Here is a 20,162-nt window from a genome sequence, read left to right on the forward strand (position 1 = left end):
CCACCAAGTTTAAAGAACAAAACAGCAAACAGGGAGGGAGGAAACTATGATACAGCTACTAGCTACACTATTTTAGGCAGAAAACACTACAGAAATGTTTGTTGCAGCAGAAAAACAGCAGTGAGACACTAAATGAACATTTTAAACAGAAAAAGGAGCAAGGAGACTCTAGAGAATGCTTTTAACTGCAATCAAATCAGTTACATGATACACTCTTTGGCAGGAAATCACAACAAACAAACCAATGCTTAACAAATGAAGAACATTTCCAGTTAATACCTTTCACACAGTGAAACTAGCTAAAAAAGCTTTACAAACAGTGTGACAGTAACAAAAATGATTTAACAGGCCCCGTAAGGCAGATAATTGACATACAACAGTACAGATGAGTTTATAGCAATAAAATACAGTAAAAAATAGGCAGCAAACAAAAGTGCAATAAAATGGTTAGAATAAGCAATAACTAGTAAAAATAAACTAGAAGACAACATACCTGTTGTTCTATATCACAGGTAAGAGTTGTGGTCAGTGCCCCTCCTCCGTTCAGCTCAGTGTGAATAAGCAGAAATCCTCTCAATGGTAGGGCTTAAATACCAGAAGGCACAAACCTGAAACAACTTAAAATAAAAGTGCTTACTCAAGCCCTAGACCAGTCAGCCTTTACCATCCAGTGGCTAATCAACATGATTCACTCACTAAGGTGAAGAATGGCTTATGCTAATCCAAGATGGCCTGGAAAATGTGCTCAGAACAGCTACGGCAAACAACCAGGCCCAGAGACAGCAAACCTGAACTAGGCTGTGGTACAGCTACTAGCTACGCTGTTGTAGGCAGAAAATACTGCAGAAATGTTTATCACAGCAGAAAAACAGCAGTGAGAAGACACTAAATGAAAGTTTTAAACAGAAAAAGGAGCAAGGAGACTCTAGAGAATGCTTTTAACTGTAAACAAATCAGTTAAATGATACACTCCTTGGCAGGAAATCAGAACAAACAAGCCAATGCTTAACAAATGAAGAACATTTCCAGTTAATACCTTTCACACAGTGAAACTAGCTAAAAAAGCTTTACAAACAGTGTGACAGTAACAAAGGTGATTTAACAGGCCCCTTAAGGCAGGCAAATGACATAAAACAGTACATATTAGTTTATAGCAATAAAATACAGTAAAAAGTAGGCAGCAAACAACAAAAGTGCAACAAAATGGTTAGAATAAACAATAACTAGTAAAAATAAGCTAGAAGACAGCATACCTGTTGTTCTATATCCCAGATAAGAGTTGTGGTCAGTGCCCCTCCTCCGTTCAGCTCAGAGTGAATAAGCAGAAATCCTCTCAAGGGTAGGGCTTTAAATACCAGAAGGTACAAACCTGAAACAACTTAAAATAAAAGTGCTTACTCAAACCCTAGACCAGTCAACCTTTACTAGCCAGTGGCTAATCAACATGATCCACTCACTAAGGTGAAGAATGGCTTCTGCTAATCCAAGATAGCTTGGAAAATGTGCTCCGAACAGCTACTGCAAACAAACAACCAGGCCCAGAGACAGCAAACCTGAACTGGGCTGTGGTACAGCTACTAGCTAGACTGTTGTAGGCAGAAAATACTGCAGAAATGTTTATCACAGCAGAAAAATAGCAGTGAGACATTAAATTAAAGTTTTAAACAGAAAAAGGAGCAAGGAGAATCTAGAGAATGCTTTTAACTGCAAACAAATCAGTTATGTGACACACTCCTTGGCAGGAAATCAGAACAAATGGATGCTTAACAAATGGAGAAAATTTCCAGTTAATACCTTTCACACAGTGAAACTAGCTAAAAAAGCTTTACAAACAGTGTGACAGTAACAAAACTGATTTAACAGGCACTGTAAGGCAGCTAATTCACATACAACAGTGCAAATTAGTTTATAGAAATAAAATACAGTAAAAAGTAGGCAGCAGGCAATAAAAAGTGCAATAAATGGTTAGAATAAGCAGTAACTAGTAAAAGTAAGCCAGAAAACAGGATACCTGTTATATATCACATTTCAGAGTTGTGGTCAGTGCCCCTCCTCCGTTCAGCTCAGTGTGAATTAGTGACTGAATGCTTTTTTTTAAAACAAGAATCCTGAGTACCATTTCTTTAGTAGCTCATATTGAAGTCTCTTCTATCTTGACCAAGCAGCTGAAATTCTGACAGGAAAATTGCAGTTTTTGAAGAACTTGAAGCTACAAGTCTTTTCTCTGACTATTACTGAATAAAATTAGCCTGCAAATATCTCCAAATTTTACATTTTTTGGTTATATCTTCTGTCAGAGAATGTTTTCAGTTGCTGCTCTCATTAACCAATTTTGGCCACTGAACTATCACTTGAGACACAGGCAAACATTTATTTATATAAAAGAGAAAACACATATTAACAAGTTCACAGTTAATATTATACATCACATGCTTGCTTTTATGCAATTATCATCTATCCAGTGTTACTTAAATTGCTCAATTCCTGCCTTCTCTTAAACTTTACTCCTCCAAAACATTATCCTGCATGCATTGTTCCCAAAGTGTCCATTTTTATGTAATTTGCTGCTACCCTTTTCCAGAGATTCCACTTCCAGTTCTTTTATCTCTTACAATATTCAGTACTTCAAATACAGTTAGTTTAGACTTTGATTTCCATTTTCTAGTAATTTTTTTTTTTTGGCAGCCAACAGAATTAAACTTAACAAGGCCTTATTTGTCTAGGCAATTCAAATCCTTTATTCCAGCCCAAAAATCATTTCCTTATATAACTCATTTGCTCACCCAGTATTTCTGACCGAGTACTCTGTTAGGAAGTGTTGTATTTTTTAATACAATATGCTGTTCTAGTTACCTGTTGTATTGCACAACTCAGGCTCAGAGTACATTTGTTTTGTTTTTGATCTGTGTTCTACCCCCAACAAACACAAATAATTAAGTAATTAAAATAATGGAAGTAAAGTCTTATCATTTTTAATGAAATTCTGATGATTGATTCAGCTAATTTTATGAATGCATAGTAAAGATAAGAAATCTTAACCATTTGCAAGTTAATGGTGTGTAACAACACTGTAAACATGGCTGGTAAGCTGGCAGACTGCATGGATGGATTTATTTTGAATAGAGCTCAGGTGACTTGATTTGCAGAGTAATTTGTAGTACACCGAAATACTGTTGAAGGGGAGTGTAGGAGGATTGGCAGGTAGAGCAGTACATCAGTGTGAAGCAGGTGATAATGAATGCACTTGGATGTTAGTAATGCTGTTGTTCTGAGCACTATAATGGAGATAATAGTAAACGTGCCACAGGATAGACAGCTGAATTACTTCATTTGGTGAATTGTGCTCCTTCTATATCGTGTCATTAAACTCTAGGATGTAAGTGACTGAATGTGATTAGAGCATCTGGTTAACCAGCTAATATACATCTGTTCCTCAAGTTTTTGACAAACTGTGAACATTTCTATTTTTCTGGTACTAGGATGGGGGAAGCAAGTTGAGTAGATTTACTTGGTTCATTATAAGATATTCCAACAAAGTAAACTCCTAAGGTGCACAATGAAGTTTCAGACAGTAGAATCATCCATCATTTTGTTTCATTTAATACACAAAGCTTAAAAATTGGCTGTTGTATATGAAACACACAGACAAAGCACATTAACGCTAACCATACATTTTCATTTAATACACTTCCTCAGATGTGGGTTTTAGACAAAAATTGAACCCCTTTTATACTAAAAAGAGCGCAATAAACTAATAAGGTGTTTAATTCTTAAAGTTATCATTGTACCAAAACTGATAATGTGACAGTACATTGTTGAAAATGAATGAACCATGACCAAAAATGAATAAAAACATTCCTAAATACATCTAAAACAAAATTTGTTTGGTGTAAGAGTGTTAAAAAAGTTGGTATGACCATAGAATGAATTATTAAAAATATTACTTATAAATATTTCATTTTAAAATTAAAAGTTCCATTTGTTCAAGTGTATATGGTGCCATCTAGTGGCCATTCAAAATCATTACATCTATGTGAAACAATCCTATAACAAATGTATACCTAGAAATTTTCTTAAGGATAAAAGACAACAAATCAGTTGAACTGGTAAAGTTTGAATAAAGTTATTGTTTTTGGCTTCCTAAAAAGACCATGAGTAAAATAAAACCTTACAGTAGAGTATTTCATTCAAATATTAAATTAAATAGTTCAAAGGTTAAAGTAAAAATGAAAATACATGTAAAATACTTCCCCCAAGAAAAACAAGGCAAAGTGTGAGGTACTTAGTTAAAAAACATGAATGAATCTTAAAATCAAACAATGTGTAAAACAATGTATGAACAATTAATAAACGGTTATATAAAACGTTTTATAAAAATCGTATAAACCCTGTACATGTTGTTTTCTATGAATAATAATAGTTATTGTTCATAAAAAGGGAATGGAATAGAAAGAGTTTAAAGTACAAAATTAGGTGTGTGTCTTATAACTTGGCTGCTCTCAATTTTAAGAGCGGGGCTAATGATATGTGGTCATTTAGCCCTGGATATCTGTTTGCTTATAAAGTGACCTGCCACCAAAGCTCCCTATACTCTATCCTTTCTTCCCATAGGCCACCCCTCTCATCATTCTTTACTTTTTCTATCACAAAGAAGAAAAGTGTGCATTTTCACAAATTTGGGTGTGCCTATATAGAGCACTGGTTTCTTTTTTACTTTGTATGTCGTATATATGTTCATAAATTCTTCTTTTAAGCTTACGTTCAGTTTTTCCGACGTAGAAAGCAAGACAGACTGTACACTTAGCCAGGTACACTAAACCAATGTCATCACAATTGTAATAATCCTTCCCTACTAGTGTTCTAAGTTTATACATTCTTTGTTATTAATGTAGGCGCACTGAGAACGGTGCCCACATTTATAACTTCCATTTTTTCTTTTGTTACTAGGGCTGTTTGGGGTGTAATGTTATAACAAATTCTGCAAACTAGGAATTTTTGTATACCACCCTTAACTTTTCCTTACTGATTTTGTCTAAATCTGTAATAGAAGTAAACCTATTCCATTCTTCTAGAATATTTCTTACCATAGTTGAAGTTGCATTAAATTCCAATACCAATGCCCTGTTGAAATTTTCTTCCTGCCTATTTTTTCCTATTGTTCCCTTATCCTTGCCCAAAATCGGATTAAATTTCCCTGCTCTAGCTTGTGAAACTTCTTTTTCTATATGTTCCAAAATACTAGTGAGGTATTTTTTTACCATGAACATTTGATTAAGAGTTTTCATTTCTTCTATGAAATCGTGCTCATCAGAGGTAATTCTCGAGGATCTTATATACTGACCTCTGACTAAATTCTGCTTTTGGTGTGCTGAGTGCGCACTAGTGTAGTGTAAGTATGAATTTGAATAGGTTGCCTTCCTATATACTCTGGAACAAAATTGGCTTTCTTTTTTGTAAATTTCTATATCCAGGTATAATAACTTCTCCTTGTCCACTTTGTGGGTGAACATGAAATCTGTACTGCTATTCAGGAAACCTATAAATTCAAGTATTTCTTCACTGGATGCAGTCCGAAAAATGCAAATCTCATCCAGGAATCTTTTGTATAAAAGCCACTTGTGGCTACATGTTGAATTTAAAATAAACTTCTCCTCCCACTTTGCTAAAACAAGGTTCGTATAGGTTGGAGCACATGCCGCACCCATTGCCGCATCTTTAGTCTGATGAAAATATTCTCCTTTGAAATATAAAAAATTGTATTTTAAAACTAGATCTATTAAATGTAAAATTACCATACATTCATCATGGGTCAAACTGTTGTCTTTAAACATGACTTCTTCCAAAAGTGCCAGCCCTTCCTCATGTGGTATTGCTGAAAACAAATCTACACTATCCACTATTAAAAGGTCAATTCCTCCCTATACATGTCTTGCTTAACACATCTTAAAAAGTCCCATGAACCTGTAAGGGTGTTACTTCTTTTTAACCATAACTTTTTTAGCTTACTATCTACAAACTTGGCAAGGGGTAAAGATGTCCTTCAAGAATGCAACTGCAGTCATAACAAGTGGGTTGTCCTGCCTCAGGCAGCCCTCGATCGGCCGGATTCCAAAGTCTGGGTCCGACGTCTGCTGATGTCGCATTTCTCTCCGACGTCAGAGCGGCTGGAGTATATAAGCATCAGCCGACGCCATTTTCTTCAGTCTTTCTTGCCGCGCGGTGCCCGAAGCAGAAGCAGTTCGCAAGTGCCAGTCGGTCAGCACCTGTATTCTACGATAACAAAGTCATCAAAAAAGCTAAGTACCCCGTTGGGGACCTTTTCTTGCCTCAGCCGATGTCAGAAATTACTGAAAAAGTTAACAATTGTCTTTTTTGTGGTAAACAAATACCTCATAAGGATTTCCACTCTTACTGCCTCCCTTGCCTGGGCCCAGACCACGACGTCTCGGCCTGTGTAGCCTGTGCTCGCTTCAACAAGCGCACTCTCAGGTGCCGGGCGGAGTTCGCTGAAGACTTTTTCGGCGATAAATTTGCTTATACCATGCCGTCGGATCTTCCGACATCGCAAACTCCCAAAAAGCGAAAAGACCGGGACAGACATCCTCGGCCTGCGTCTACTACCGACTCCACGCCAAAATTTAACGCGAGTGCTTCGGTTCCCTCTGAGACAGTCTCTCCACCGCTCCGAACCGAAGACACCGCATTACCGACGACTCCGATTCCAGACATTTCTCCGCCAGTTATAGATTTTCCTCCGGATACCGAAACCGAGGAAATGCCCGAGACCATTGCTGTAGACAAGGTCACTCCTGCACGTGGAGCTGCCAGGCCTCCTATGGCCATGTCTAATAAGGCCTACACTAGGGCTAAGGCAGCCAGCAAAACAAAGCATATTACTTCTAGATCTTTACCTCAGCCGACTTCAGAGACACAAATTATGTCCATGGCTGCTGATTTAATTTCCATGATTAGAGGTTCGCAGACCCATCCAGAGAGCATCCCAGCCTCCTCCTGATAAAGGCCCGGGTTGAACCCTCTGACCCTACTCCTTCAGATGAAGACTCTGAGGGCTCTGTCCACTCTGATAGCCAGGAAGAGCTCTTCCAGACCTATGAGGACTCAGATGCAGAAGATTCCATACCTTCGGCCTCCCCACCTGAGGATATTTCCTTTGGGGAAGTTCTGCACACCATGAGGGAACATTTCAAGTGGCAGGGCCAGGAATATTCTGATTCCAGGAAACGCCTTAGGACTTTCCTTAAGAAGCCTCAGCACAGGCCCTTAGCTATTCCTCCTGTACTTGATGTTCTGGATGATTTGTATTCTGATTCTAGTGCTACCCCTGATACTCTCCCTCCTGCACCAGCCAAGCCAGACAGGTATTACAGGGTCCCTGAAACTCATTCCCATTTATTCAGGGCCCATACTGTTGATTTGGAAACTATTTCACAGGGGCCTAAAGGAGTTTCAGCCTCCAACAGGGAAGCAAGGTCATTAGAGAGATGGGGTAAAAAGGTTTACACTTCCACTACCTTATCTATGAGAGCTTTAAATTGCCTTTTTCATATGTTCCAATATCAGGATTATCTTTTAGAAGATTTACAAAAAACACTAGCTTCTCCTGATCCTTTAGACAGGAAGACTTTGCAGGAAGCTGTACATAACACTCAGCAAGTAAGCAATCACTTCCTGCAGTGTGGATATGATGCACTGGAAGCTTCATGTAGGGCAGCTATGACAGGGGCAGTGATGCGAAGACATGCTTGGTTAAAAGATCAACCTCTACCAGATCATGTAAAAGCAAAGCTTCTGGATGCACCTTTGGAAAAGAACAAGCTTTTGGTGCAAATGCTAAGGATGTACTAAAGACCATCAAGAAAAAGCAAAATCAGTTCAAACTGTAAAGGATTTCCTCCAGGTTCAACCCCCCAGATTCAGTAGGAATTGGCCTTCAAAAAACTGGTCCTTTCCTAATCCAGAAAAGTTTCAAAGGGGTAAGAACAGACGTGGCCGAGGAAGAGGCCAATACAGAGGCCCTTACAGGGGACGTCAATGGCAGCCAGGAAACCAAAGAGGTGACGCAGGGGTTTCTCCTGCCCAACAACCACAATCTCAATGACTTTCCTCTACTACCGCCTACCAGGGAACAACTGGAAGCTCCCTTGGGCGGGAAATTATCTCTGTTTGCAGAAAACTTGCACAGACTGACAAAGGACAAATGGATTTTGGACATTATAGACCGAGGGTACAGGTTTCATTTTCATACCTTACCAAGAAAACAAGGCATGCCAAATCTACCACAACATCAAAGGGCAGAGGCTATCAAGCAAATCTCTCTGCTAACTCAAATGAAAGCAATAGAAATAGTTCCACAACAAGAACAAGAACAGGGATTTTACCCAAGACTGTTTCTTGTTCCAAGAAAAGAAACTCAATGGAGACCAATACTGGACTTGTCCGCATTAAACACCTTTCTCATAGTACCAAAGTTCAAAATGCTGACTCTACAGCAACTCCTTCTCATGCTGGGCAAGGAGTCGTGGCTGATTACTCTGGACCTCAAGGAGGCATACCTGCATGTCCCTATCAGACACAGTTGCAGAAGATACCTCAGATTTCTTGCAGGGCCAGAGCATTATCAATTCTCAGCATTGCCATTTGGCTTATCTACTGCGCCCAGAGTGTTTACAAAATGCCTGGCTTCAGTAATTGCTCATTGCAGGCTCCAGGGTATACAAATTTACCCGTACCTGGACGACTGCCTCATACAAGCGGACGACAAATTGATGTTGACAAAAAATCTGGAATATGTCATACGATTACTTCAAGCTCTGGGATACACAGTCAACTTCCAAAAGTCAAGACTGCAGCCATCCCAGCAAATAATCTTCTTAGGAGCCAAACTAGACACAGCCTCTCAGATGGCTTACCTGACAGAAGACAAGCAAGAGAAGTTAACTCATTACTTCAAAGGTTTAGCAAAACTCACCCAGATGACTGCAAGGAGATTCCTACAGGCCCTGGGTTACATGGCATCCTGCATCCTACTGGTTCCATTAGCACAACTACACATGAGAAAGCTTCAATGGTACCTAAAAAGCGTTTGGTCTCAGCACAGCAACAACTTGGAGACAATCATACCACTCATTCCATGCTTACAAAAGGAATTCCTATGGTGGGCCTCGGTGAGCCAGGAAAACACAGGTATGTCATTCAAAAAACCACAGATAACACAGACCATGACTACAGACGCCTCAGACCTTGGATGGGGGGCGCACATGGAAGGCAGGTGTATACAAGGACAATGGTCTCCAAAGGAAACACATCTGCATATAAACCAAAAGGAAATGCTGGCAGTAATGCATGCTATCGAGGCTTTTCAAAACCAGCTCCAGCAAGGTCACTTAATGATACGGACAGACAACACCACAGTGATGTGGTACATAAACAAGCAGGGGGGCACTCACTCTTATCCCCTTTGCAGACTGACAATGCAGCTTTGGGAGAAATCACTGAGTCTAAACATCCAGTTGCAATCACAGTTTGTTCCAGGAAAAGACAATGTGTTGGCATACAGCCTAAGCAGGAATTTCACAGATCCACACGAGTGGAAGTTGCATCCGAAGGCTTTCAGACAGCTCACTTCGACATGGGGCAAGCCAGAAGTGGACTTATTTGCCTCTCACCAAAATCATCTACTACCAAAATTTTGCACAAGGACATACCATCCAAAGGCTTGAAAAATAGATGCTCTTTCATTCAACTGGAGCTCCCTAGCAATCTATGCATTCCCACCTCTGCCACTGATGACCTCAGTATTACTAAAGATCAAAGCAGAGAAGCCCAAGGGAATTATAATAGCTCCGGATTGGCCAAGACAACACTGGTACCCACTACTACGGAGCATATGTCACACCAGGAGGTGGGCCCTCCCTCAGTGGCCTCTACTTTTGACTCAACACAATTTCGAAACACTGCATCCAAACCTTCAAACTCTGCAGCTAACAGCCTGGGAGATCCCATAAATACATTCAACTTACCTCTCTCCAAGGAAGTCCAGAGGATACTAACAGAGGCTCGAAGACCATCCACCAGAAAGGTCTACTTAGCAAAGTGGAAAAGATTCAGCAATTGGAATACCAGCAAAGGGCATGATGCATCATTGTTGAACATCCCACTTATCTTGGAATATTTGGCAGATATGTTACAGAGTGGCCTATCATATTCGTCAATAAAAATACATGCATCTGCTATTTCAGCCAGATACAACACTGATCCTCCTGTTTTTTCTCACCCCTTACTAAGGCAATTCCTCAGGGGAATCAAGAACATTAAGCCACCAAGAAAGGCCCCAGTGCCAGCCTGGGACCTCAATTTTGTCTTAGAAAAACTGACTCTTCCTCCTTTTGAGCCAGCAGCTTCAGTTGACTTGCAATTTCTCTCATGGAAAACAGCCTTCCTGTTGGCAATTACCTCAGCAAGAAGGGTTTCGGAACTACAGGCCCTAATGGCAATACCACCCTTTATTATTTTCCACAGAGACAGGGTTTCATTAAGGACCAACCCTACCTTTATGCCAAAGGTGGTATCTAGGGTTTCTCTAAATCAAGCCATCCATCTGCCTGCCTTCTTCCCCAATCCTGAGAATAAGGGGGAAAGGATTTTACATACCTTGGACATTCATATACAACTTCGATACTACCTGGACAGAACCAAGGCTAGTAGGAAGTCTGAACAGCTTTTTGTAGCTTACGCCCCTGCAGTCCAAGGAAAAGCAATTTCAAAACAGACTATTTCTAAATGGATTGGACATTGCATCAGATTCTGTTATTCCTTTCATGGAAAGACTGTTCCAGCCTATGTCAGACCACATTCCACCAGAGCTACAGCCACCTCTACAGCATTTTTAAGAGGGGTGCCTACAAAGGACATTCTAGAAGCTGCTACATGGAGCTCCGTGCATACATTCTCAAAACACTACAATCTCCCCCTATACTCCAGATCCAGAGCAGGCTTTGCTTCGGCAGTCCTGCAGGGTTTGATTGCCACACCATCTCTTTCCTAGAGCATACCTCCTCCCCCAGCTAAGCTATGGTATTCTACCCACTTGTTATGACTGCAGTTGCATTCTTGAAGGACATAGTACAGTTTTGTACCTACCATAAATGTAGATGTCCGAGAGACATGCAACTGCAGTTGGGTTTTCCCTCCCTCCATACCCCTCTATGCTTAGGGTCCACTCCTATCCCTCTCTCTCTCTTAGCTGGGGATATCTGTTATGGTGTATTTGTTGTATTGCTCATGTATTTGTTTGGAATCCTGTTTTTGTCTTCCAATTTGATTACAGCCTTCCTTGGAGGGCACCTGGCATCTGGGGCAAGAAACACTGAAGAAAATGGCGTCGGCTGATGCTTATATACTCCAGCCGCTCTGACGTCGGAGAGAAATGCGACATCAGCCGATGTCGGACCCAGACTTTGGAATCCGGCCGACCGAGGGCTGCCTGAGGCAGGACAACCCACTTGTTATGACTGCAGTTGCATGTCTCTCGGACATCTACATTTATGGTAGGTACAAAACTGTACTTTTTTGATCCCTCCGCTGAAACTATTGGTCTCAGTGGGGGGGGGGGTCTGCTCCATTTTTATGTATTTTAGGTATACCAAAGATGGATGGTATCCTTGTTTTTTTCCACTTTTAAGAATGCATACGTCTTGCTGTCTATTACATTTTCAACTAATAGGTCTTCTAACACCATGTCTACTCTATGATAAGCTATATTGATCTCATTCTTAGAAATAGTGGAGTACCTGGAGGTGTCTCTTAAAATCTCATTCATTTTGCCTTCATATGTAAGTGAATCCATCAACACCATCTCCCCACCTTTAGCCAGTTTCATTATTCTAATTTCTGGATTGTTTAATTCTTTCAGTACTGAACTTTCCTTTACATCTAAGTTGGCTTTATATCCAACTTTTATAAATTTCTTCCTAATTTCAGTTTCAACCAAGTTTTCAAAATTTTTAAGTTGTGGATGTAGTGGGGGGTTAAATCTACTCTTTTATACTAAATTAGCAGATCTTAAGGTGTTCCCCGATTGAAAAAAAAATTAAATTAATTTTCCTGAGAAAAGTTTTTATATCTATTAAAGTTTTAGCAAGGTCCCCTTTCTAAGCGGTATAAACCTAATACCTCTAGAAAGTAAGTTAAAGTGTGCATCTTGTAATTCTGTAGAAGTAAAGTTGTAAATGCTAAAATCTCCTTTGGTAAACCTATGTGGGTTGTTTTTGCCAAACGTAATGTTTTCTACAACCAAGTTGGGGGGTGGGTATTTGTTTTAATTAGTACCTCCCCCTCCTTCCTCCACTCCAAAAATTTGAAGTCTGTTGATTCTCATAATGTTGATTTTTGTTCCTTAGTTTCTCTGACCTCCTTAGTGGTGGGTATTCGTTAAAGTCATCTAAATCATTAATATTGTCACCTACCCCTGGGGGGTCATTGTATACATCCTGCCCCCTGAATTCTTCAAAATCCCTTTCCCAAAACCTGTACCTGGCTTTGGGTTTGGGGTAATTGGTGTTGTTTTTGTACTCAATTAAATCTCTTTCTAGTTTCTTTATTTTCCTTTGAATAAGTTCATTACATTGTTCGTCAACTGCTCCCTTAATACTGTAATAATTTCTCCTTCTCTTCTGATACACCAATCATTATTGGGATATGGTACACAGTGAATCGTATGCATTACTTCTGAATGGGGTGTCCTTCTTCGAAATCTGGTACTAAAATAACCCTGTTACTATGCTAGTCTCTGAGACACATTGTTGCATGTAATTATGTAAAATTTTGGTGTGAATGTGTTGCTTATTGATGAATGAATGTGCATAAGCAACTATGTTAAATGTACGCTAGTTACCTCGAGATGCAGGGGCAGTAAGTTGTTGCATAGTTACCTGTATGATGATTACACTATTTTATTTTGGTGGCTTTCCCCCCTAAGCTGTTCTCTGAAAATGGGTCTGACCCATAAGGATTAGTGCTGTTGAAAAAGCATAGAATAAACATACAGGCCATATCAAGAACTGACAGATATTCTTGTGATATAGGGAAATATTGACAGCCCACCTATCTGGAATTTTGTAAGTAATTCTATGTCATGTGTGAATATTGATATGAGTTATACAGAACTATATGTTATGTACTGAGCTAAGATGTATCCACAGTGTATCCTGCTGGAACATAAAAGATTCACCTGCAAAACTTAAGAATAGTTGAGGTTAAGTTACTTTATAGCTGGGCCACAAACAAAATACGTTATCTCTCGGTTTCAGTTCAGTAGCAAACCCAATGTCTAGAGCTAGAAGTTTTTGTATTGTCTTGAAAGAGATAATGACTAGGTTTCAAATGTAAAAACTTTTTATTGTTTTATGACTGCCAAGATCTACAAGCATCTGAGAGATGTATATTTTAACACAGTGATGTTCAATTCTGTTAGTTTCTGTTTTAGCCTGGGAACTGAGTTCAAGTGACAAAAAGTGATGCCATCCAATCTAACCCAACAGTAAAATGTGATATTAATTTAAGAACTCTCTCAGAGAGAGACTGTACATTTTATGTTTTGTCTTGGACCTAGCAAGAACATCCACTCATCATCACCATCTGCACTTGCCTTGCTTGCAAGTACGATTTAGGGCATAGTATCTGTTTTAGATATAAATTGGAATATAGTAAAGATTAGTTTATATTTTTTTGAATTTATTTGAGACTGTCCTACAATGTTATATTTCTTGTGATTTTGAACTCTGAAGTTACTGTGTTGATTTTACTGGGTATTGATTTGTTGTTTTATTATTTATTATTAAATATATTTAAACTTATCTTTCTAGCTGATATTTGTGAGACATATCTAAGCTCTTAAGAGTACTTGCAGATGTATTTGGTGACACAGTACAGGCCACTCCTAAATAGCCTTGCAAGTCTTGGTCAGACTACCATTTGGATAATAGTACCATTACACAATAGGATTGGACACCCTTTGATAACAGCAACCATTCTTTTCTGAGAATGGTGGAAAGAGAAATATCAATGAAGAGTCAGAAGTGAATTGAGGTTAGCACTCTTATATTTCAGTATTATTGGGATGGTATGTGATATTATCAAACATAACTGGCCTGCCTTATTAATGGATGCCATAATGAAGAGTATCATCGGACTTTCTCCGGCTTTTGCTTTTAAGAATGCTCCCTCTTTGAAACAGAAATTATGTTATGTGAGAGAAAGGAAAATCAGTAGAATATCTGATATGGTAGGTACATTTCCCTGTCGTTCCTGCAAAGCTTGTCAACATATTTCTAAGAACAATTATTTTGTACATCCAGGTTCAGAAGCAATGTTTAAGTGTAACTTATGCTGACTGCACCAGTACCGGTCTGGTTTATTGGCTACATGTAAAAAATGTCCTAGTTTTTATGTAGGAGTGACAGCCAGGAGGTTAAGACAGGGTATTAGAGCATTTAGGAGACATAAGAAGGGATGTGCCTACCAATGCTTTGAATAAAAATATTAAGCAGAAAGGAGGACACACATTTGAGTTAATGGTACTGAGTACATTTAATGTGAATCCCCGGGGGGGGGGGTATTCAGTATAGGGTAGAAAGAGAAATTACACTGAATTATAACTCTACAAGCTGACAGATGATTTGGCTTGAATGAAAGTATACCTTTAAAAACCCCTTCTGCTAACATGAGGACTGATTCATTGATTATATGCAACTGGAATTGTTTTAATTGGTTGATTAGGTGCTTAGATCTGTATTTAAGTGTGTTTGTTATTTGTATATTTCATGGATTGATGGAGTTTTGTATGAAAGTGCTTACCTCGAGTCTTGGAATAAATTAATACTTTTCTTAAAGCCTTGGTTGTCGTATTTTCAGCCTGGACTGTACTTCACTATTTGTGGAGATTGGCGAATTTTGGTGGTGCATTTATTTTTGTCATCTGTGAGACATCTAAGCTCTTAAAGTACTTGCATATGTATTTGGTGACACTGTACAGTCCACTCCTAAATAGCCTTGCAAGTCTTGGTCAGACTACCACACCACCTACCTTGACCTAGCCAGAGCCTTTGACACTATTCCCCACTCAGGCATAATAGATAAACTCTCCCAGCTAGGCATCAACCCATATGTTACCAGATGGGTAACTAAATGGCTTACTGATAGAACCCACTCAGTCAAAGTATGGCAAGCCAACTCTAGTAGTAAATCTGTAATGAGCGGCGTACCCCAAGAATCGGTGTTGGGGCCTCTACTGTTTGGAATATACTTTTCTGAGGTGCAAGCCAAAACCAGTGGTCTTTGGCTGACCAAGTTTGCAGATGACTGCAAGCTGAGCACCGTCTTAAATTCCCTTAGTGATGTGAACATCCTCCAAGAGGACCTTTCCCAAACTAATGTCTGGTGCCAGAACCATGGCCTCAAACTGAATGCCAAGAAATACATCATTATACTAATTTAGCACATTATTAACATACTAAGTATGCAGTCAGTGATGAAGGACTTGGGCACCAGGTTGAAAGCAACCTGACCTTTGACCACCATGTTGCCTCCATTGTATGGAACGCTTTCTGCATGGCCCAGCTAATAAGTAAGGGTAGTTCATTTAGGAACAAAGAAGTCATAACATCCCTGTACTCCTCTCATTTCAGACCCAGTATCAAGTACAGTGCCCCCTTTGGCATGTACCTTGCCAAGCATATGCAGCAGTTGGAGAGACCACAGAGGTTTCAGGAAACTCCCAGGGTCTCAAACACCTATCCTATACATTTAGGCTAAAAGCCCTGTCCCTCTACTCAGTATCGTACAAACTGCTCAGAAGTGACCTGTTGTTGGCTGTCTCAGGCCCAGCCTCAGTGGAGTTGCTGCATGTCCTTAAGTCAAACTCCACTCATGCAACCCACAAGCAAGACCTCAAACTGGTCTTGTTACATTAATAAAACTTGTTGGTGGGATAAATTTGTGTTCCAAAGACTCCCCCATCTGTGGAGTAGACTCCCTCTCCATGTGAAGCAGAGTACCTCACTAGCCCTCTGTAGAGTAGTGTGTGTGTGTTGTATCTTTAAGAAGCATTTCAAGGACAGCACGTGCATATAAGTAGCAAGCATGTGCTAGCTTCAGCGCCATTGTGAGAGTGCAGCCAGAGAGTGAGCATGTATGAGTGTAATAAGGTAAAGTTATTAAGCCTCAGTTCTGATGTGTTTATACATAATAAAGTTGCTTGAAGAGAACCCACGAATGTTTATCTATTTTATCCTGACCAGACGAGCGGCACCCTCTTTAAGAGGAACCTGGGCAACTAGATGGGAAATAGAAAAATACACCCCTAGGATCCCACCTGTGTCCCTACTGGACAGGGGAAACAGGTGCTGACTTTGTGAGAACATGGGTGAAATTCTTGCCTAGGCTTTTAAGGGCTTCTGCAACCACTTACCACATGCCTGTTTCTGTTGCTGTTGTCAGGTCTTCCACAGTATCTCCTTTTCCCCTGCCTACATAATTCAGGGATAATTACAGTCAATCCTCAATGCCAGACGTTTAAGTTTCACATTTCATATCCTTCAGTGGATTCAAACTAGGGTAAAAGTTTTCTATCTCTTCCAATTGTATGTGACGGCATATTGCAGGCATTGCATAATACCTGTGTCCCTAAGAAAATATGTTTAAAAAAAAAATGTGCTTCACTAACATATCAGTTGGTGCAGTGCACTAATGTAGGAGTTTCAAATGTCAAGGATGCATGGTTCAAATCCCTTTTTCTATATGTATTTTTGTTTATTATATATATATATTTTTAACAAAGATCTCTGGTGTCTAGTGTTCTAGTGGGAAAGGGTATAGTCTCTCTCAAGCATGGCACCAGTGGCATTATCAACACAGTTAGTGTGGACTGTTCTGTGGTGCTCTCTCTGTCTGTAGTTAAAAAAAATCAGTCGACTGGAAGCAGTGCGTTGAGTGCTGCTTTAGTCATCCAGCGTTTGTCGACAGGAGATAAGGTCCTGATATCTGGTGTGGGATCCACCCCACACATCTGGTCACACTTTATCTTGTCATCCAGCGTTTGTCGACAGGAGATAAGGTCCTGATATCTGGTGTGGGATCCACCCCACACATCTGGTCACACTATCTTGTCATCCAGCGTTTGTCAACAGGAGATAAGGTCCTGATATCTGGTGTGGAATCCACCCCACACATCTGGTCACACTTTAGCTTTCTTCTCATTTGTAGACTGTTCCTCATCCAAGGTCTGCTAGGAAGCATAGATACAAAAAGAGGCATGTGGAATCTATAAGGAAGACCTCCCCCAATGAAAGGGAAGAAGAAGCGGAATGGGGTAGGTATCCCCATTCCCCTTATTGATCCCATTTTTTGGAAAGGAAATTTGAAATTATATTCTAAAGAAGGATGGCCCTTGCACTGTTCTGCCTCTCCACAAAGGATCCTGCAAGAGGCTTTTCAACACCCCCCCCAAAAAAAAAAAAAAAAAAAAAAAAGAAGAAAGCTTCCTTCTGGATGATCCTGTTTGTGGATAAAGTGGTTCAGCTTGTGCTCAAGACTGTATGGGTAGCCCTGACATGGTAAGAATTCTCCCAAGGTGACTAGGCAGGATACTGTGACTTTCCAGATATTGGAAATGCTGGATTGAGTCTGTAAGACTCTTTCCATTGTTGCTTCTGCTGTCATCCTTAGAGAGGCCCTCACACTGCAGAGCTCTGCTCGTCTGACGTCCAGGTGAGGAAGCATGATCTTTGATTGTATTTTCTTGCAGTTTGTTTTCACATTAAGTACCAATTTCTTATGCAGGAGAATGGCATTTGTCCATGACTGCCTCTTTAATTAGTGTGTCAGCACGCAGACTGGGTGTATTCTTCAGCCGTTGTTTGATAATGTGATGACTGTCATACTTACAGGACTGATGGCAGTGTTGAGCCATTCTGCATTGAACTGCTTACTGTTTCCTCCAGATACGTGGCGGTACTGAGTTATGCTGCACCCCACTGCACTGCTTTACTCCAAATATTTTTCTTTGCATCTGTCCCTCTGCTTCAGGTCAGTCAGTTTATTCGTGTAACAATATGGTGTCTAAGGGTTATTTTCCTTTGTTTTAATTGTTAATCTCCAGTTAACCTTTCCCCAGAATTACAAAAAGGATTGTCTTACTACAGTTGCTGAGCCATTATGCTATTAAAGGTTTTAAAACAAGTGTTTCATTTTTCAGTTGAATGGGTATTATGATAAGTTAGATATGTATATTACTTGTACCATGGTAAAAGATTTGTTATGAGTACCATCTTTTACTGTTGCTTCGATTTTGGCAGTCACTGCTAAAAGCACTCTAAAGCACCAAAGTCACATAAACATTTAAATGACTGAGTCTCAGGATGAAATAACAAAGAAGTTTGCAGAAATAGTGTATAAAATCTTTACTAGTGCTATGTGAAGCGGGTATGGGCAGGAAACGTGATGAAGTACAGGGGCAGCTGCACTGGCTGCTGGCATTCCCAGTATAGTCAGGCAGTGGTTTCTAGCCTGTGGATGGCGGACAGAAGGATAAATGTTTAAGGTGTTCACTGTTGCGATTTCTCTGAACCTGACATAGTGGTGCGAGTTTGAGCTGCATATTTCTCCTATAACACACAACAGTAGTGGTGTGTAATGGAGGCATAACACATCTCAGAAGAGTCAGTGTATGTGGGAATGTGAGCATAGCCAAGTTCCTGCTTTTACTTTTGGAACAAAAGCGCTTGTACCTTCTTGTTTGTCTGAATAAAGAACGCATCCTTATACTGAATTGTACTGAACTGGACATGGCTTGATTTAAAGCACACATTGGATTATTTCAGGGCTCACTGGCTCTAATTGTCTGAATACTGCTTGTGCTATGATTTTCTTGGTGGTTTGTGCATTTTTTCGTCTTTTACTAGTATAAAATTCCAAGCACCCTGGCTTACACCAGTGCTTGGTAATTTTCATGCCCTTTAAGTCGTCGTTAAAAAGATGCTGTGTTTCATTTTTAGTATGAGCTATAACACCGTTTTCAGGTCTGATATTTGTTGCCTAATTAACTGGAATGCTTAACTGCTTTTAAAAAAGTTTCTGAACATTCTTTTTAAAGCATTGTTGGTATTTTGCAGCCAGAGCGATTGCAGGGTACTCATTACTCTGTACAGTCTGATGTATGGAGTATGGGCCTTTCATTAGTGGAATTGTCGATTGGAAGATATCCCATTCCTCCACCAGATGGCAAGGAACTTGAGGCCATATTTGGTCGTCCGATATTGGATGGCGCAGAAGGGGAACCACACAGTACCTCACCACGGCCAAGACCACCTGGATGTCTTGCAGGCGGTAAGAAAGCCTGTTCTTTTTAGGAAAGTGTAAGTTTGACATCATAAACTCCTACCTGATGGTGTTTTACTTTATATTGTAGTGACCTTAACATCTTTAAGGATGTGTTGTGAATAGGGTTAGATTTTGTGTGGTCTTCATGTCAGAATTGTTCAATGGATTGAACAATGCAAATTTTAAAGTCAAAATATTGATTTAGTAATTCTTAAGCACATTTGCACAGCATCTTTCTGTTAGCTGTAACAAAAGTTTAAGTTTAATTAACTAAGAGGAGTTAATAGTTACTCCTCTTCCTGTTCTGACTATTGGAGTTCCCTTGGTTTCATTGTTGTCGTCTTAATGTTTTCCCAGTCTGCAGTGCACTTAGACCTCTGGCGGTCCCAGTCTGCAGTGCACTTGACCTCTGGTGGTCCCAGTCTGCAGTGCACTTGACCTCTGGCGGTCCCAGTCTGCAGTGCACTTGACCTCTGGCGGTCCCAGTCTGCAGTGCACTTAGACCTCTGGCGGTCCCAGTCTGCAGTGCACTTGACCTCTGGCGGTCCCAGTCTGCAGTGCACTTGACCTCTGGCGGTCCCAGTCTGCAGTGCACTTGACCTCTGGCGGTCCCAGTCTGCAGTGCACTTAGACCTCTGGCGGTCCCAGTCTGCAGTGCACTTAGACCTCTGGCGGTCCCAGTCTGCAGTGCACTTGACCTCTGGCGGTCCCAGTCTGCAGTGCACTTAGACCTCTGGCGGTCCCAGTCTGCAGTGCACTTAGACCTC

General features: G+C 40.2%; 1 protein-coding gene across 2 annotated transcripts in view; it reads left to right on the forward strand.

Annotated features, from left to right (window-relative positions):
• Positions 1 to 20,162, forward strand: part of MAP2K2 (mitogen-activated protein kinase kinase 2) — a 1,901,538-nt gene that overhangs the window by 1,279,116 nt on the left and 602,260 nt on the right. For both annotated transcript variants that reach the window (XM_044055499.1, XM_044055501.1), the window contains exon 7: positions 19,188 to 19,401. In XM_044055499.1, the coding sequence (XP_043911434.1) occupies positions 19,188 to 19,401 (214 nt within the window). The remainder of the gene's footprint in view (positions 1 to 19,187; positions 19,402 to 20,162) is intronic.

Source organism: Protopterus annectens, chromosome 13.part0 (assembly GCF_019279795.1).
Source record: "Protopterus annectens isolate FY-2018-M chromosome 13.part0, PAN1.0, whole genome shotgun sequence".
Lineage (NCBI taxonomy): Eukaryota > Metazoa > Chordata > Ceratodontiformes > Protopteridae > Protopterus > Protopterus annectens.